Source organism: Oncorhynchus clarkii, chromosome 32 (genome assembly GCF_045791955.1).
Source record: "Oncorhynchus clarkii lewisi isolate Uvic-CL-2024 chromosome 32, UVic_Ocla_1.0, whole genome shotgun sequence".
Lineage (NCBI taxonomy): Eukaryota > Metazoa > Chordata > Actinopteri > Salmoniformes > Salmonidae > Oncorhynchus > Oncorhynchus clarkii.
The window spans coordinates 9,525,923-9,546,728 of record NC_092178.1 but is presented as its reverse complement, the minus strand read 5'-3'; the positions used below and the strand labels follow the sequence as shown (position 1 = coordinate 9,546,728).

Below are 20,806 nucleotides of genomic sequence, written 5' to 3'. Positions count from 1 at the left end.
TCGTTAGGGTGGTGTTCCATAATGTGTGTGTGTGTGTGTGTGTGTAGAGTATCGTTAGGGTGGTGTTCCATAACGTGTTTGTGTGTGTAGAGTATCGTTAGGGTGGTGTTCCATAACGTGTGTGTGTGTGTGTGTGTGTGTGTGTGTGTGTGTGTGTGTGTGTGTGTGTAGAGTATCGTTAGGGTGGTGTTCCATGACAGGAGACTCCAGTACACAGAGCATCGGCAGCTGGAGGGGTGGAAGTGGAATCGCCCTGGAGACCGTCTCCTAGACATCGGTAAGAACACACAAGTGTGTGTGTGTGTTTCTCTGTCAGTACATGTATGTAGTGTGTGTGTGTGTGTTTCTCTGTCAGTACATGTATGTAATGTGTGTGTGTGTTTCTCTGTCAGTACATGTATGTAATGTGTGTGTGTGTTTCTCTGTCAGTACATGTATGTAATGTGTGTGTGTGTGTATTTCTCTGTCAGTACATGTATGTAGTGTGTGTGTGTGTATTTCTCTGTCAGTACATGTATGTAATGTGTGTGTGTGTGTGTGTAGACATCCCCTTGTCAGTGGGTATCATGGAGCCCAAGGCCGACCCCTCCCAGCTCAACGCCGCCGAGTTTCTCTGGGACCTCAACAGGAGAGCCTCTGTGTTTGTGCAGGTAACACTCACTCCTCCTGTAGTCACATTAACTCAGTCTCTATTCTCTCCATCTTTCAACCTAACCCTCCTCGTGTGTGTGTGTGTGTGTGTGTGTGTGTGTGTGTAGGTTCACTGCATCAGTACAGAGTTCACCCCCAGGAAGCATGGAGGAGAGAAGGGAGTTCCCTTCAGGATCCAGATCGACACCTTCAGACAGGGAGACAACGGAGAGTCCACTGAACACCTCCACTCTGCCTCCTGTCAAATCAAAGTCTTCAAGGTACACACACACCACACACACACACACACACGACACACACACACACACGACACACACCAAGTCAGATCACCTTATTGAGGGGTTAGTTGCGGAAGACACATTTTTAGGTGAATACATTGTTGTACAATTGACTAGGTACCCCCCCCCCCCTTTTCCTTTCATCATTCCTCTCTTGCTCTCTCCCTCCTCCTCCCAGCCAAAGGGGGCAGACAGGAAACAGAAGACGGACAGAGAGAAGATGGAGAAACGAACGTCTCAAGAGAAGGAGAAGTACCAATGCTCCTACAACACCACCATCCTATCAGAGGTTGGTCCATCCAGGGTTTTAAAACACTATACAGCACTTTAACAGAGGTTGGTCCATCCAGGGTTTTAAAACACTATACAGCACTTTAACAGAGGTTGGCACTTTTTTTGAAGTGTACTTATCAGGAGTCAACTGTACGGGCTCAGATTGTGTGTGTGTGTCTCTAGATGAGGCTGGAGCCAATCGTAGAGGAAGTGGGAGACTATGAGCTGAAGAAGTCGAGCAAGAGGACGCTGCCGGCTGACTGTGGGGACTCGCTGGCCAAGAGAGGCAGTGTAAGAGTCCTTTTTACAGATTAGTGTATATTTATCCTGCTTTCATATCTGTCCTCTCCTCCTGTCCAGGTAGTGAATATATAGTTGAATGTTCCTCCTGTCCAGGTAGTGAATATATAGTTGAATGTTCCTCCTGTCCAGGTAGTGAATATATAGTTGAATGTTCCTCTCCTCCTGTCCAGGTAGTGAATATATAGTTGAATGTTCCTCTCCTCCTGTCCAGGTAGTTAATATATAGTTGAATGTTCCTCCTGTCCAGGTAGTGAATATATAGTTGAATGTTCCTCTCCTCCTGTCCAGGTAGTGAGTATATAGTTGAATGTTCCTCTCCTCCTGTCCAGGTAGTGAGTGTATATAGTTGAATGTTCCTCTCCTCCTGTCCAGGTAGTGAGTGTATATAGTTGAATGTTCCTCTCCTCCTGTCCAGGTAGTGAGTGTATATAGTTGAATGTTCCTCTCCTCCTGTCCAGGTAGTGAGTATATAGTTGAATGTTCCTCTCCTCCTGTCCAGGTAGTGAATATATAGTTGAATGTTCCTCCCGTCCAGGTAGTGAATATATAGTTGAATGTTCCTCTCCTCCTGTCCAGGTAGTGAATATATAGTTGAATGTTCCTCTCCTCCTGTCCAGGTAGTGAATATATAGTTGAATGTTCCTCTCCTCCCGTCCAGGTAGTGAATATCTAGTTGAATGTTCCTCTCCTCCTGTCCAGGTAGTGAATATATAGTTGAATGTTCCTCTCCTCCTGTCCAGGTAGTGAATATATAGTTGAATGTTCCTCTCCTCCTGTCCAGGTAGTGAATATATAGTTGAATGTTCCTCCTGTCCAGGTAGTGAATATATAGTTGAATGTTCCTCTCCTCCTGTCCAGGTAGTGAATATATAGTTGAATGTTCCTCCTGTCCAGGTAGTGAATATATAGTTGAATGTTCCTCCTGTCCAGGTAGTGAATATATAGTTGAATGTTCCTCTCCTCCTGTCCAGGTAGTGAATATATAGTTGAATGTTCCTCCTGTCCAGGTAGTGAATATATAGTTGAATGTTCCTCTCCTCATGTCCAGGTAGTGAATATATAGTTGAATGTTCCTCCTGTCCAGGTAGTGAATATATAGTTGAATGTTCCTCCTGTCCAGGTAGTGAATATATAGTTGAATGTTCCTCTCCTCCTGTCCAGGTAGTGAATATATAGTTGAATGTTCCTCCTGTCCAGGTAGTGAATATATAGTTGAATGTTCCTCTCCTCATGTCCAGGTAGTGAATATATAGTTGAATGTTCCTCCTGTCCAGGTAGTGAATATATAGTTGAATGTTCCTCCTGTCCAGGTAGTGAATATATAGTTGAATGTTCCTCTCCTCCTGTCCAGGTAGTGAATATATAGTTGAATGTTCCTCCTGTCCAGGTAGTGAATATATAGTTGAATGTTCCTCTCCTCCTGTCCAGGTAGTGAATATATAGTTGAATGTTCCTCCTGTCCAGGTAGTGAATATATAGTTGAATGTTCCTCCTGTCCAGGTAGTGAATATATAGTTGAATGTTCCTCTCCTCCTGTCCAGGTAGTGAATATATAGTTGAATGTTCCTCCTGTCCAGGTAGTGAATATATAGTTGAATGTTCCTCTCCTCATGTCCAGGTAGTGAATATATAGTTGAATGTTCCTCCTGTCCAGGTAGTGAATATATAGTTGAATGTTCCTCTCCTCCTGTCCAGGTAGTGAATATATAGTTGAATGTTCCTCTCCTCCTGTCCAGGTAGTGAATATATAGTTGAATGTTCCTCTCCTCCTGTCCAGGTAGTGAATATATAGTTGAATGTTCCTCCTGTCCAGGTAGTGAATATATAGTTGAATGTTCCTCCTGTCCAGGTAGTGAATATATAGTTGAATGTTCCTCCTGTCCAGGTAGTGAATATATAGTTGAATGTTCCTCTCCTCCTGTCCAGGTAGTGAATATATAGTTGAATGTTCCTCTCCTCCTGTCCAGGTAGTGAATATATAGTTGAATGTTCCTCCTGTCCAGGTAGTGAATATATAGTTGAATGTTCCTCTCCTCCTGTCCAGGTAGTGAATATATAGTTGAATGTTCCTCTCCTCCTGTCCAGGTAGTGAATATATAGTTGAATGTTCCTCCTGTCCAGGTAGTTAATATATAGTTGAATGTTCCTCTCCTCCTGTCCAGGTAGTTAATATATAGTTGAATGTTCCTCTCCTCCTGTCCAGGTAGTGAATATATAGTTGAATGTTCCTCCTGTCCAGGTAGTGAATATATAGTTGAATGTTCCTCCTGTCCAGGTAGTGAATATATAGTTGAATTTTCCTCTCCTCCTGTCCAGGTAGTGAATATATAGTTGAATGTTCCTCCTGTCCAGGTAGTGAATATATAGTTGAATGTTCCTCTCCTCCTGTCCAGGTAGTGAATATATAGTTGAATGTTCCTCCTGTCCAGGTAGTTAATATATAGTTGAATGTTCCTCTCCTCCTGTCCAGGTAGTGAATATATAGTTGAATGTTCCTCCTGTCCAGGTAGTGAATATATAGTTGAATGTTCCTCTCCTCCTGTCCAGGTAGTGAATATATAGTTGAATGTTCCTCCTGTCCAGGTAGTGAATATATAGTTGAATGTTCCTCTCCTCCTGTCCAGGTAGTGAATATATAGTTGAATGTTCCTCCTGTCCAGGTAGTGAATATATAGTTGAATGTTCCTCCTGTCCAGGTAGTGAATATTTAGTTGAATGTTCCTCTCCTCCTGTCCAGGTAGTGAATATATAGTTGAATTTTCCTCTCCTCCTGTCCAGGTAGTGAATATATAGTTGAATGTTCCTCCTGTCCAGGTAGTGAATATATAGTTGAATGTTCCTCTCCTCCTGTCCAGGTAGTGAATATATAGTTGAATGTTCCTCCTGTCCAGGTAGTGAATATATAGTTGAATGTTCCTCCTGTCCAGGTAGTGAATATATAGTTGAATTTTCCTCTCCTCCTGTCCAGGTAGTGAATATATAGTTGAATGTTCCTCCTGTCCAGGTAGTGAATATATAGTTGAATGTTCCTCTCCTCCTGTCCAGGTAGTGAATATATAGTTGAATGTTCCTCCTGTCCAGGTAGTGAATATATAGTTGAATGTTCCTCCTGTCCAGGTAGTGAATATATAGTTGAATGTTCCTCCTGTCCAGGTAGTGAATATATAGTTGAATGTTCCTCTCCTCCTGTCCAGGTAGTGAATATATAGTTGAATGTTCCTCCTGTCCAGGTAGTGAATATATAGTTGAATGTTCCTCTCCTCCTGTCCAGGTAGTGAGTATATAGTTGAATGTTCCTCTCCTCCTGTCCAGGTAGTGAATATATAGTTGAATGTTCCTCCTGTCCAGGTAGTGAATATATAGTTGAATGTTCCTCCTGTCCAGGTAGTGAATATATAGTTGAATGTTCCTCCTGTCCAGGTAGTGAATATATAGTTGAATGTTCCTCTCCTCCTGTCCAGGTAGTGAATATATAGTTGAATGTTCCTCTCCTCCTGTCCAGGTAGTGAATATATAGTTGAATGTTCCTCCTGTCCAGGTAGTGAATATATAGTTGAATGTTCCTCGCCTCCTGTCCAGGTAGTGAATATATAGTTGAATGTTCCTCCTGTCCAGGTAGTGAATATATAGTTGAATGTTCCTCCTGTCCAGGTAGTGAATATATAGTTGAATGTTCCTCCTGTCCAGGTAGTGAATATATAGTTGAATGTTCCTCCTGTCCAGGTAGTGAATATATAGTTGAATGTTCCTCTCCTCCTGTCCAGGTAGTGAATATATAGTTGAATGTTCCTCCTGTCCAGGTAGTGAATATATAGTTGAATGTTCCTCGCCTCCTGTCCAGGTAGTGAATATATAGTTGAATGTTCCTCCTGTCCAGGTAGTGAATATATAGTTGAATGTTCCTCTCCTCCTGTCCAGGTAGTGAATATATTGTTGAATGTTCCTCTCCTCCTGTCCAGGTAGTGAATATATAGTTGAATGTTCCTCTCCTCCTGTCCAGGTAGTGAGTATATAGTTGAATGTTGCTCGGTAACAGGGTTTCCGTCAGCCAGGTTTTGGCTGTTTTCTTTGTTGTTTCTTTCAGCCAATAAATAATATTGCTACCTGCCAATTGTCCAGGAAAATAAGACAAATCTAAAAGCAAAATAATGCTGTTTAGGCTGTTCATTGATGGAAATCCATTTGACTGGCCATGCTTATTGGTCTATAGGTTAATTTGCATAATTTAGTGGAATTAAATTGACATGAGTTTTATATTCGTCATGTACTTATCACACGTGCACAGCATACGCCTACAGATACGGAGCCGACATAGTACAGATACGGAGCCTACAGATACGGAGCCTACAGATACTACAGATACGGAGCCTATAGATACTACAGATACGGAGCCGACAGATACTACAGATACGGAGCCTACAGATACGGAGCCTACAGAGCCTACAGATACGGAGCTTACAGAGCCTACAGATACGGAGCCTACAGATACTACAGATACGGAGCCTACAGATACGGAGCCTACAGATACTACAGATACGGAGCCTACAGAGCCTACAGATACGGAGCCTACAGATACTACAGATACGGAGCCTACAGATACTACAGATACGGAGCCTACAGATACGGAGCCTACAGATACGGAGCCTACAGATACTACAGATACGGAGCCTACAGATACGGAGCCTACAGATACTACAGATACGGAGCCTACAGATACGGAGCCTACAGATACTACAGATACGGAGCCTACAGATACTACTGATACGGAGCCTACAGAGCCTACAGATACGGAGCCTACAGAGCCTACAGATACGGAGCCTACAGATACGGAGCCTACAGATACTACAGATACAGAGCCTACAGATACGGAGCCTACGGAGCCTACAGATACGGAGCCTACAGATACTACAGATACGGAGCCTACAGATACGGAGCCTACAGATACGGAGCCTACAGATACTACAGATACGGAGCCTACAGATACGGAGCCTACAGATACGGAGCCTACAGATACGGAGCCTACAGATACGGAGCCTACAGATACTACAGATACGGAGCCTACAGATACGGAGCCTACAGATATGGAGCCTACAGATACTACAGATACGGAGACTACAGATACGGAGCCTACAGATATGGAGCCTACAGATACGGAGCCTACAGATACGGAGACTACAGATACGGAGACTACAGATACGGAGACTACAGATACGGAGACTATAGATACGGAGACTACAGATACGGAGCCTACAGATACTACAGATACGGAGCCTACGGAGACTACAGATACGGAGCCTACAGATACGGAGCCTACAGATACGGCGCCTATAGATACGGAGACTACAGATACGGAGACTATAGATACGGAGACTACAGATACTACAGATACGGAGCCTATATATACGGAGCCTACAGATACAGAGCCTACAGATACGGAGCCGACAGATACTACAGATACGGAGCCTATAGATACGGAGCCTATAGATACGGAGCCTACAGATACGGAGCCGACAGATACGGAGCCTACAGATACGGAGCCTATAGATACTACAGATACGGAGCCGACAGATACGGAGCCTACAGATACGGAGCCTATAGATACTACAGATACGGAGCCTTTGAGTGGAAAATTGGTCAGACAGCACTTTTATAAGCCCAATCATGGCGCAACAATTCTAAATGCATTTGTGTGTTAATTTTTTTGGGGGGGGACCAACATAAAAACTGTTTTTATTTCTCGACTGGTAATTGAAGCGCGCTTCCCATTCACAATTCAAAGGCAGCATGCTTTCTGAAAACCTAGAGATACTTAATTGTTTCAACCCTTCTTTTTTTTCAAAATCTTTTTTAAGAATCTTTTTAATTTCTTGGTATCCAATTGGTAGTTACAGTCTTGTCTCATCGCTGCAACTCCCGTACGGACTCGGGAGAGACGAAGGTCGAGAGCCATGCGTCCTCCGAAACACGACCCGACCAAGCCGCACTGCTTCTTAACACAGCGCGCATCCAACCCGGAAGTCAGCCGCACCAATGTGTCTGAGGAAACACCGTGCACCTGGCGACCGTGTCAGTGTGCACTGCGCCCGGCCTCCTGGCGACCGTGTCAGTGTGCACTGCGCCCGGCCTCCTGGCGACCGTGTCAGTGTCGCCCGGCCTCCTGGCGACCGTGTCAGTGTGCACTACGCCCGGCCTCCTGGCGACCGTGTCAGTGTCGCCCGGCCTCCTGGCGACCGTGTCAGTGTCGCCCGGCCTCCTGGCGACCGTGTCAGTGTCGCCCGGCCTCCTGGCGACCGTGTCAGTGTCGCCCGGCCTCCTGGCGACCGTGTCAGTGGCGCCCGGCCTCCTGGCGACCGTGTCAGTGTCGCCCGGCCTCCTGGCGACCGTGTCAGTGTCGCCCGGCCTCCTGGCGACCGTGTCAGTGTCGCCCGGCCTCCTGGCGACCGTGTCAGTGGCGCCCGGCCTCCTGGCGACCGTGTCAGTGTCGCCCGGCCTCCTGGCGACCGTGTCAGTGTCGCCCGGCCTCCTGGCGACCGTGTCAGTGGCGCCCGGCCTATTGTTTCAAACCGGAACGTTTTACTGCATATTATGAGGCATGTTTCAAAGTAGCCGGGGCAAAATTGGACCGTATCCGTGGAGACATGCCATAGAAACCTGTAGCCTATTTCTCTCAGGTTGTATTGGTTATCAACGTTCTTTCATCGTCCGGTAGCCAAATTGACACATTGACGCGTAGCCTACTGCCTTTAATGTGAAGAAATACTAGTGTATCACTATTAAGATAAACGTTCTGATCTGATGAGTCAGACTCATTGCTTTTTAGCATTTTTGTATGTAACCAAGGTCTACTGGTTGACTGGATTTGGGATCTGTCGTCCCAGAGTCTGTTTGGAAAGAGGCGTCTACTGGTTGACTGGATTTGGGATCTGTCGTCCCAGAGTCTGTTTGGAAAGAGGCGTCTACTGGTTGACTGGATTTGGGATCTGTCGTCCCAGAGTCTGTTTGGAAAGAGGCGTCTACTGGTTGACTGGATTTGGGATCTGTCGTCCCAGAGTCTGTTTGGAAAGAGGCGTCTACTGGTTGACTGGATTTGGGATCTGTCGTCCCAGAGTCTGTTTGGAAAGAGGCGTCTACTGGTTGACTGGATTTGGGATCTGTCGTCCCAGAGTCTGTTTGGAAAGAGGCGTCTACTGGTTGACTGGATTTGGGATCTGTCGTCCCAGAGTCTGTTTGGAAAGAGGCGTCTACTGGTTGACTGGATTTGGGATCTGTCGTCCCAGAGTCTGTTTGGAAAGAGGCGTCTACTGGTTGACTGGATTTGGGATCTGTCGTCCCAGAGTCTGTTTGGAAAGAGGCGTCTACTGGTTGACTGGATTTGGGATCTGTCGTCCCAGAGTCTGTTTGGAAAGAGGCGTCTACTGGTTGACTGGATTTGGGATCTGTCGTCCCAGAGTCTGTTTGGAAAGAGGCGTCTACTGGTTGACTGGATTTGGGATCTGTCGTCCCAGAGTCTGTTTGGAAAGAGGCGTCTACTGGTTGACTGGATTTGGGATCTGTCGTCCCAGAGTCTGTTTGGAAAGAGGCGTCTACTGGTTGACTGGATTTGGGATCTGTCGTCCCAGAGTCTGTTTGGAAAGAGGCGTCTACTGGTTGACTGGATTTGGGATCTGTCGTCCCAGAGTCTGTTTGGAAAGAGGCGTCTACTGGTTGACTGGATTTGGGATCTGTCGTCCCAGAGTCTGTTTGGAAAGAGGCGTCTACTGGTTGACTGGATTTGGGATCTGTCGTCCCAGAGTCTGTTTGGAAAGAGGCGTCTACTGGTTGACTGGATTTGGGATCTGTCGTCCCAGAGTCTGTTTGGAAAGAGGCGTCTACTGGTTGACTGGATTTGGGATCTGTCGTCCCAGAGTCTGTTTGGAAAGAGGCGTCTACTGGTTGACTGGATTTGGGATCTGTCGTCCCAGAGTCTGTTTGGAAAGAGGCGTCTACTGGTTGACTGGATTTGGGATCTGTCGTCCCAGAGTCTGTTTGGAAAGAGGCTATATCTTTCTCGACAAGCTGACCAAAAGAATACGTCAACTTTTCTACTATGGGGTACAGTAGATTTACAGACTAGTGATTTTACTGTTCGTTAATTCGTCTTGTCGGCTGAGGGAGAAGTACATGTGAACAGTTATTCCAACACATTTAAAGTGTGGGAAGGACACGCATCAAATCAAATCAATGTATTTATAAAGCCCTTCGTACATCAGCTGATGTCTCAAAGTGCTGTACAGAAACCCAGCCTAAAACCCCAAACAGCAAGCAATGCAGGTGTAGAAGCACACATCATTGCATCCTTGACTTACAGATTCAGTTCGTATGAATTACTACAATGTAAAATATGATTTCTGACAAACAAGTGAGTGGACACCCTAAACGGGTTACTCGCTCAACTCATATGGTACCGGTCAAATGTTCTGGTGCCACATTTTCCAAACGGAAACCCTGCTTAGTAGGTGGTGACAGTATAGTTTTACGGTAGTGTGTGTGTTGTTGTGACGTCTCTCTCTCTCTTCTCTCTGGTCAGTGTTCTCCATGGCCTGATGCCTACGTCGGCTCTCCCCGGACAGCTGGCCCCTCCTTCACCTCCACACCCCTCTCCACGTACACTGCCTCCTCCGTACCCGACAGGTGTGTGAGCGTTCAGGGATAGAGAGAAAGGAACTCTGTCTGTGTGGACATAGTGAGATAATGCTGACTGTGGCTGTTGTATTTCAGTGACTCATCGTCGCCCAATCACCAGGCAGACCCTGTCAGCCAAGTCGTCACAGAGGTTAGTATACACCCCACACATTCTCATAGACGTGTCTGAAATCCTGTAAAAACTTCTCATGTTGAAACCCCCCCCCCCCAACCCCAAATCACACTCTCTGTCTGTCTCTCTCTCTCTCCAGCAACTCAGTCCGACAGCCACCATCCAGGAGACTCAGAAGTGGCTTGTCAAAAACCGCTTCAACAGCTACGCACGACTCTTCTCCCACTTCTCAGGTACCCACTCTTTCCCTGGTCCCTAGTGTAAGTTAAGTTATTAAAGACAGCCTGTTGAGTTATTAAAGACAGCCTGTTGAGTTATTAAAGACAGCCTGTTGAGCTAAGAAAGACAGCCTGTTGAGCTAAGAAAGACTGCCTGTTGAGTTATTAAAGACTGCCTGTTGAGTTATTAAAGACAGCCTGTTGAGTTATTAAAGACGGCCTGTTGAGCTAAGAAAGACAGCCTGTTGAGCTAAGAAAGACGGCCTGTTGAGCTAAGAAAGACAGCCTGTTGAGTTATTAAAGACAGCCTGTTGAGCTAAGAAAGACAGCCTGTTGAGCTAAGAAAGACTGCCTGTTGAGTTATTAAAGACTGCCTGTTGAGTTATTAAAGACAGCCTGTTGAGCTAAGAAAGACTGCCTGTTGAGTTATTAAAGACTGCCTGTTGAGTTATTAAATACATCCTGTTGTGTAGGTTGAGTTATTAAATACATCCTGTTGTGTAGGTTGAGTTATTAAATACAGCCTGTTGTGTTGTGTAGGTTGAGTTATTAAAGACAGCCTGTTGTGTTGTGTAGGTTTTGACTTACTAAAGTTGACCCGAGATGATCTGGTTCAGATCTGTGGAGCTGCTGATGGAATCAGACTCTTCAACACACTAAAATCCAGGTAGGGGGGTGAGGGAGGGAGGGAGGAGGTGAGAGGGAGGGAGGGAGGAGGTGAGAGGGAGGGAGGGAGGACGTGAAAGGATGAGGAAGAGAGAGAACACAATTAGACCCAACCAAAACATGAGAAAACTAAAAGATAATTACTTGACTCATTGGAAAGAATTTACAAAAAAACAGAGCAAACTAGAATGCTATTTGGCCCTAAACAGAGAGTACACAGTGGCAGAATACCTGACCACTGTGACTGACCCAAACTTAAGGAAAGCTTTGACTATGTACAGACTCGGTGAGCATAGCCTTGCTATTGAGAAAGGTCGCCGTAGGAAGACCTGGCTCTCAAGAGAAGACAGGCTATGTGCACACTGCCCACAAAATGAGGTGGAAACTGAGCTGCACTTCCTAACCTCCTGCCCAATGTATGACCATATTAGAGACACATATTTCCATCAGATTACACAGACCCACAAAGATTTTGAAAAATAACCCAATTTTGATAAACTCCCATATCTACTGGGTGAAATACCAGTGTGTCATCACAGCAGCAAGATTTGTGACCTGTTGCCACAAGAAAAGGTCAACCAGTGAAGAACAAACACCATTGTAAATACAACCCATATTTATGTTTATTTATTTGTACTTTTAACTATTTGCCCATCATTACAACACTATATAGACATAATGACATTTTAAATGTCTTTAATCTTTTGGAGCTTCTGTGAGTGTTGTGTTTACTGCTATTTTATTTATTTCACTTTTGTTTATCTATTTGACTTGTTTTTCTTCTTCTTCAATGTAAACATATGTTTCCCATGACAATAAAGGCCCTTGAATTGAATAGAGAGAGAGGGGGGTGTGGGAGAGAGAGAGAGAGTATGTGGAAGGAGGGGGGGGGGGATGTGAGAGCGAGAGGGGTGTGTGTGAGAGAGAGCGCGCATGCGAGTCGGGGGGGGGGGGGGGGGTGAGAGCGCGGGAGAGAGGGGTATGTGAGGGGGTATGTGTGAGAGAGGGGGGGGGTGTGTGTGAGAGAGTGAGGGGTATGTGAGGGGGTATGTGTGAGAGAGAGGGGGGGTGTGTGTGAGAGAGAGAGGGGTATGTGAGGGGGTATGTGTGAGAGAGGGGGGGTGTGTGTGTGAGAGAGAGAGGGGTATGTGAGGGGGTATGTGTGAGAGAGAGGGGGGGTGTGTGTGAGAGAGAGAGGGGTATGTGAGGGGGTATGTGTGAGAGAGGGGGGGGTGTGTGAGAGAGAGAGGGGTATGTGAGGGGGTGTGTGTGAGAGAGGGGTATGTGAGGGGGTATGTGTGAGAGAGAGGGGGGGGTGTGTGTGTGTGAGAGAGGGGGGGTGTGAGAGCGAGAGGAGTGTGTGTGTGTGAGAGAGAGAGGGGTATGTGTGTGAGAGAGAGCGTGCGCGCGCGAGTCGGGGGGGGGGGGGGGTGAGAGCGAGAGAGAGTATGTGGAAGGGTGGGGGTGAGAGCGAGAGGGGTGGGTGGGTGGGTGTGTGTGTGTGTGTGTGTGAGAGAGAGAGAGCGCGGGAGAGAGAGGGGTATGTGAGGGGGTATGTGTGAGAGAGAGGGGGGTGTGTGTGTGTGAGAGAGAGAGAGAGAGAGGGGTATGTGAGGGGGTATGTGTGAGAGAGAGGTATGTGAGGGGGTATGTGTGAGAGAGGGGGGGGGGGGGTGTGAGAGCGAGAGGGGTGGGTGTGTGAGAGAGGGGGTATGTGTGTGAGAGAGGGGGTATGTGTGTGAGAGAGGGGGTATGTGTGAGAGGAGAGGGGGGGGGGGGGGGTTTATGGAATTGTGAATGCGTTTCTAACAGGTCTCTGTATTCCTGCAGGTCGGTGTGTCCCAGGTTGACCCTCTATGTGTGTCAGGAGTGTGAGGTAGAGAGCCCCCTGCTGGAGAGACGCTGTGACAGCCAGAACAGAGAGCGCAGTGACACACCTCATTTATATGGTTTGTGTTTAAAGGGTCAATCTGTAGTTTTCACATCCACTTTTACGACTTTTAAATCCCTATCAAAACCCCAGGATGTATGCCTGTTTTACTCCAATGTTTGCAAACACAGTTCAGCCTGAAAACATGGCTATCATTGTGGTCAGTCCGAGCACGCATAGGTGAATTTATCCAGCCCCGTTTCTCAAAACAGTGGCTGGGTTTGAAATGCAGATTGACCCTTTTAAATATACTGTTTGTACTTACTCAGAAAAAATGGGAAAGTGCAGGTATGAACAGAAATGTTAATTACTGTCTACACCTCTGTGTGTCTCTATTCTACTGTCTACACCTCTGTGTGTGTCTCTATTCTACTGTATACACACACCTCTGTGTGTGTCTCTATTCTACTGTCTACACCTCTGTGTGTGTCTCTATTCTACTGTCTACACCTCTGTGTGTGTCTCCATTCAACTGTATACACCTCTGTGTGTGTCTCTATTCTACTGTATACACCTCTGTGTGTGTCTCCATTCAACTGTATACACCTCTGTGTGTGTCTCTATTCTACTGTATACACCTCTGCCTGTCTCCATTCTACTGTCTACACCTCTGTGTGTGTCTCTATTCTACTGTATACACCTCTGCCTGTCTCCATTCTACTGTATACACCTCTCTCTATTCTACTGTCTACACCTCTGCCTGTCTCCATTCTACTATATATACCTCTGTCTCTATTCTACTGTAGACACCTCTGTGTCTCCATTCTACTGTATACACCTCTCTCTATTCTACTGTAGACACCTCTGTCTCTATTCTACTGTCTACACCTCTGTGTGTCTCCATTCTACTGTATACACCTCTCTCTATTCTACTGTATACACCTCTGTGTGTCTCCATTCTACTGTCTACACCTCTGTCTCTTTTCTACTGTCTACACCTCTGTGTGTCTCCATTCTACTGTATACACCTCTGTCTCTATTCTACTGTATACACCTCTGTGTGTGTCTCCATTCTACTGTCTACACCTCTGTCTCTATTCTACTGTCTACACCTCTGTGTGTCTCCATTCTACTGTATACACCTCTGTCTCTATTCTACTATATATACCTCTGTGTGTCTCCATTCTACTATATATACCTCTGTGTGTCTCCATTCTACTGTATACACCTCTGTGTCTCCATTCTACTGTCTACACCTCTGTGTGTCTCCATTCTACTGTATACACCTCTGTGTCTCCATTCTACTGTCTACACCTCTGTGTGTCTCCATTCTACTATATATACCTCTCTCTATTCTACTGTAGACACCTCTGTCTCTATTCTACTGTCTACACCTCTGTGTGTCTCCATTCTACTGTATACACCTCTGTGTGTCTCCATTCTACTGTATACACCTCTGTGTCTCCATTCTACTGTCTACACCTCTGTGTGTCTCCATTCTACTGTATACACCTCTGTCTCTATTCTACTGTATACACCTCTGTGTGTCTCCATTCTACTATATATACCTCTCTCTATTCTACTGTAGACACCTCTGTCTCTATTCTACTGTCTATACCTCTGTGTGTCTCCATTCTACTATATATACCTCTGTGTGTCTCCATTCTACTGTATACACCTCTGTGTCTCCATTCTACTGTCTACACCTCTGTGTGTCTCCATTCTACTATATATACCTCTCTCTATTCTACTGTAGACACCTCTGTCTCTATTCTACTGTCTACACCTCTGTGTGTCTCCATTCTACTGTATACACCTCTGTGTGTCTCCATTCTACTGTATACACCTCTGTGTGTCTCCATTCTACTGTCTACACCTCTGTGTGTCTCCATTCTACTGTATACACCTCTGTCTCTATTCTACTGTATACACCTCTGTGTGTGTCTCCATTCTACTGTCTACACCTCTGTCTCTATTCTACTGTCTACATCTCTGTGTGTCTCCATTCTACTGTATACACCTCTGTCTCTATTCTACTGTATACACCTCTGTGTCTCCATTCTACTGTCTACACCTCTGTCTCTATTCTACTGTATACACCTCTGTGTCTCCATTCTACTGTCTACACCTCTGTGTGTCTCCATTCTACTGTCTACACCTCTGTGTGTCTCCATACTACTGTATACACCTCTGCCTGTCTCCATTCTACTATATATACCTCACTCTATTCTACTGTAGACACCTCTGTCTCTATTCTACTGTATACACCTCTGTGTGTCTCCATTCTACTGTATACACCTCTGTGTGTCTCCATTCTACTGTCTACACCTCTGTGTGTCTCCATTCTACTGTATACACCTCTGTGTGTCTCCATTCTACTGTATACACCTCTGTGTCTCCATTCTACTGTATACACCTCTGTGTGTCTCCATTCTACTGTATACACCTCTGTGTGTCTCCATTCTACTGTATACACCTCTGTGTCTCCATTCTACTGTATACACCTCTGTGTGTCTCCATTCTACTGTATACACCTCTGTGTCTCCATTCTACTGTCTACACCTCTGTGTGTCTCCATTCTACTGTATACACCTCTGTGTGTCTCCATTCTACTGTATACACCTCTGTGTGTCTCCATTCTACTGTCTACACCTCTGTGTGTGTCTCCATTCTACTGTATACACCTCTGTGTGTGTCTCCATTCTACTGTATACACCTCTGTGTGTGTCTCCATTCTACTGTATACACCTCTGTGTGTCTCCATTCTACTGTATACACCTCTGTGTGTCTCCATTTTACTGTATACACCTGTGTGTCTCCATTCTACTGTATACACCTCTGTGTGTCTCCATTCTACTGTATATCCCTCTGTGTGTCTCCATTCTACTGTCTACACCTCTGTGTCTCCATTCTACTGTATACACCTCTGTGTGTGTCTCCATTCTACTGTATACACCTCTGTGTGTCTCCATTCTACTGTATACACCTCTGTGTGTCTCCATTCTACTGTCTACACCTCTGTCTCCATTCTACTGTCTACACCTCTGTGTGTCTCCATTCTACTGTCTACACCTCTGTGTGTCTCCATTCTACTGTATACACCTCTCTGTGTCTCCATTCTACTGTCTACACCTCTGTCTCCATTCTACTGTCTACACCTCTGTGTGTCTCCATTCTACTGTATACACCTCTGTGTGTCTCCATTCTACTGTCTACACCTCTGTCTCCATTCTACTGTATACACCTCTGTGTGTCTCTATTCTACTGTAGACACCTCTGTGTGTCTCTATTCTACTGTAGACACCTCTGTGTGTCTCCACTCTACTGTATACACCTCTGTCTCTATTCTACTGTATACACCTCTGTGTCTCTATTCTACTGTATACACCTCTGTGTCTCTATTCTACTGTATACACCTCTGTGTCTCTATTCTACTGTATACACCTCTGTGTCTCTATTCTACTGTATACACCTCTGTGTGTCTCCATTCTACTGTATACACCTCACTGTGTGCCTCTATTCTACTGTCTACACCTCTGTGTGTCTCTATTCTACTGTCTACACATCTGTGTGTCTCCATTCTACTGTATACACCTCTGTGTGTGTCTCCATTCTACTGTATACACCTGTGTGTCTCCATTCTACTGTATACACCTGTGTCTCCATTCTACTGTATACACCTCTGTGTGTCTCCATTCTACTGTATACACCTCTGTGTGTCTCCATTCTACTGTATATCCCTCTGTGTGTCTCCATTCTACTGTCTACACCTCTGTGTCTCCATTCTACTGTATACACCTCTGTGTGTGTCTCCATTCTACTGTATACACCTCTGTGTGTCTCCATTCTACTGTATACACCTCTGTGTGTCTCCATTCTACTGTCTACACCTCTGTGTGTCTCCATTCTACTGTCTACACCTCTGTGTGTCTCCATTCTACTGTATACACCTCTCTGTGTCTCCATTCTACTGTCTACACCTCTGTGTGTCTCCATTCTACTGTCTACACCTCTGTGTGTCTCCATTCTACTGTATACACCTCTGTGTGTCTCCATTCTACTGTCTACACCTCTGTCTCCATTCTACTGTATACACCTCTGTGTGTCTCTATTCTACTGTATACACCTCTGTGTTTCTCCACTCTACTGTATACACCTCTGTCTCTATTCTACTGTATACACATCTGTGTCTCTATTCTACTGTATACACCTCTGTGTCTCTATTCTACTGTATACACCTCTGTGTCTCTATTCTACTGTATACACTTCTGTGTCTCTATTCTACTGTATACACCTCTGTGTGTCTCCATTCTACTGTATACACCTCACTGTGTGCCTCTATTCTACTGTCTACACCTCTGTGTGTCTCTATTCTACTGTCTACACATCTGTGTGTCTCCATTCTACTGTATACACCTCTGTTTGTCTCCATTCTACTGTCTACACCTCTGTGTGTCCATTCTACTGTCTACACCTCTGTGTGTGTCTCCATTCTACTGTCTACACCTCTGTGTGTGTCTCCATTCTACTGTATACACCTCTGTGTGTCTCCATTCTACTGTCTACACCTCTGTGTGTCTCCATTCTACTGTATACACCTCACTGTGTCTCCATTCTACTGTCTACACCTTTGTGTGTCTCCATTCTACTGTATACACCTCTGTGTGTCTCTATTCTACTGTCTACACCTCTGTGTGTGTCTCCATTCTACTGTCTACACCTCTGTGTGTCTCCATTCTACTGTCTACACCTCTGTGTGTCTCCATTCTACTGTCTACACCTCTGTGTGTCTCCACTCTCTGTATACACCTCTGTCTCTATTCTACTGTATACACCTCTGTCTCTATTCTACTGTATACACATCTGTGTCTCTATTCTACTGTATACACCTCTGTGTCTCTATTCTACTGTATACACCTCTGTGTCTCTATTCTACTGTATACACCTCTGTGTCTCTATTCTACTGTATACACCTCTTTGTGTCTCCATTCTACTGTATACACCTCACTGTGTGCCTCTATTCTACTGTCTACACCTCTGTGTGTCTCTATTCTACTGTCTACACATCTGTGTGTCTCCATTCTACTGTATACACCTCTGTGTGTCTCCATTCTACTGTCTACACCTCTGTGTGTCTCCATTCTACTGTATACACCTCTGTGTGTCTCCATTCTACTGTATACACCTCACTGTGTCTCCATTCTACTGTATACACCTCACTGTGTCTCTATTCTACTGTCTACACCTCTGTGTGTCTCCATTCTACTGTCTACACCTCTGTGTGTCTCCACTCTCTGTATACACCTCTGTCTCTATTCTACTGTATACACCTCTGTCTCTATTCTACTGTATACACCTCTGTGTCTCCATTCTACTGTCTACACCTCTGTCTCTATTCTACTGTATACACCTCTGTGTCTCCATTCTACTGTCTACACCTCTGTGTGTCTCCATTCTACTGTCTACACCTCTGTGTGTCTCCATACTACTGTATACACCTCTGCCTGTCTCCATTCTACTATATATACCTCACTCTATTCTACTGTAGACACCTCTGTCTCTATTCTACTGTATACACCTCTGTGTGTCTCCATTCTACTGTATACACCTCTGTGTGTCTCCATTCTACTGTCTACACCTCTGTGTGTCTCCATTCTACTGTATACACCTCTGTGTGTCTCCATTCTACTGTATACACCTCTGTGTCTCCATTCTACTGTATACACCTCTGTGTGTCTCCATTCTACTGTATACACCTCTGTGTGTCTCCATTCTACTGTATACACCTCTGTGTCTCCATTCTACTGTATACACCTCTGTGTGTCTCCATTCTACTGTATACACCTCTGTGTCTCCATTCTACTGTCTACACCTCTGTGTGTCTCCATTCTACTGTATACACCTCTGTGTGTCTCCATTCTACTGTATACACCTCTGTGTGTCTCCATTCTACTGTCTACACCTCTGTGTGTGTCTCCATTCTACTGTATACACCTCTGTGTGTGTCTCCATTCTACTGTATACACCTCTGTGTGTGTCTCCATTCTACTGTATACACCTCTGTGTGTCTCCATTCTACTGTATACACCTCTGTGTGTCTCCATTTTACTGTATACACCTGTGTGTCTCCATTCTACTGTATACACCTCTGTGTGTCTCCATTCTACTGTATATCCCTCTGTGTGTCTCCATTCTACTGTCTACACCTCTGTGTCTCCATTCTACTGTATACACCTCTGTGTGTGTCTCCATTCTACTGTATACACCTCTGTGTGTCTCCATTCTACTGTATACACCTCTGTGTGTCTCCATTCTACTGTCTACACCTCTGTCTCCATTCTACTGTCTACACCTCTGTGTGTCTCCATTCTACTGTCTACACCTCTGTGTGTCTCCATTCTACTGTATACACCTCTCTGTGTCTCCATTCTACTGTCTACACCTCTGTCTCCATTCTACTGTCTACACCTCTGTGTGTCTCCATTCTACTGTATACACCTCTGTGTGTCTCCATTCTACTGTCTACACCTCTGTCTCCATTCTACTGTATACACCTCTGTGTGTCTCTATTCTACTGTAGACACCTCTGTGTGTCTCTATTCTACTGTAGACACCTCTGTGTGTCTCCACTCTACTGTATACACCTCTGTCTCTATTCTACTGTATACACCTCTGTGTCTCTATTCTACTGTATACACCTCTGTGTCTCTATTCTACTGTATACACCTCTGTGTCTCTATTCTACTGTATACACCTCTGTGTCTCTATTCTACTGTATACACCTCTGTGTGTCTCCATTCTACTGTATACACCTCACTGTGTGCCTCTATTCTACTGTCTACACCTCTGTGTGTCTCTATTCTACTGTCTACACATCTGTGTGTCTCCATTCTACTGTATACACCTCTGTGTGTGTCTCCATTCTACTGTATACACCTGTGTGTCTCCATTCTACTGTATACACCTGTGTCTCCATTCTACTGTATACACCTCTGTGTGTCTCCATTCTACTGTATACACCTCTGTGTGTCTCCATTCTACTGTATATCCCTCTGTGTGTCTCCATTCTACTGTCTACACCTCTGTGTCTCCATTCTACTGTATACACCTCTGTGTGTGTCTCCATTCTACTGTATACACCTCTGTGTGTCTCCATTCTACTGTATACACCTCTGTGTGTCTCCATTCTACTGTCTACACCTCTGTGTGTCTCCATTCTACTGTCTACACCTCTGTGTGTCTCCATTCTACTGTATACACCTCTCTGTGTCTCCATTCTACTGTCTACACCTCTGTGTGTCTCCATTCTACTGTCTACACCTCTGTGTGTCTCCATTCTACTGTATACACCTCTGTGTGTCTCCATTCTACTGTCTACACCTCTGTCTCCATTCTACTGTATACACCTTTGTGTGTCTCTATTCTACTGTAGACACCTCTGTGTGTCTCTATTCTACTGTATACACCTCTGTGTTTCTCCACTCTACTGTATACACCTCTGTCTCTATTCTACTGTATACACATCTGTGTCTCTATTCTACTGTATACACCTCTGTGTCTCTATTCTACTGTATACACCTCTGTGTCTCTATTCTACTGTATACACTTCTGTGTCTCTATTCTACTGTATACACCTCTGTGTGTCTCCATTCTACTGTATACACCTCACTGTGTGCCTCTATTCTACTGTCTACACCTCTGTGTGTCTCTATTCTACTGTCTACACATCTGTGTGTCTCCATTCTACTGTATA

At 45.2% G+C, this 20,806-nt stretch overlaps 1 protein-coding gene across 1 annotated transcript in view; it reads left to right on the top strand.

Annotated features, from left to right (window-relative positions):
* The window catches only part of LOC139391817 (upstream-binding protein 1-like), a 36,687-nt gene that overhangs the window by 9,669 nt on the left and 6,212 nt on the right, over positions 1-20,806 (top strand). Inside the window, exons 5-14 of the mRNA XM_071139382.1 lie at positions 172-277; positions 544-650; positions 759-911; positions 1,108-1,218; positions 1,386-1,493; positions 10,072-10,175; positions 10,263-10,317; positions 10,439-10,532; positions 11,094-11,184; positions 13,014-13,132. Of these exons, the coding sequence (XP_070995483.1) occupies positions 172-277; positions 544-650; positions 759-911; positions 1,108-1,218; positions 1,386-1,493; positions 10,072-10,175; positions 10,263-10,317; positions 10,439-10,532; positions 11,094-11,184; positions 13,014-13,132 (1,048 nt within the window). The remainder of the gene's footprint in view (positions 1-171; positions 278-543; positions 651-758; positions 912-1,107; positions 1,219-1,385; positions 1,494-10,071; positions 10,176-10,262; positions 10,318-10,438; positions 10,533-11,093; positions 11,185-13,013; positions 13,133-20,806) is intronic.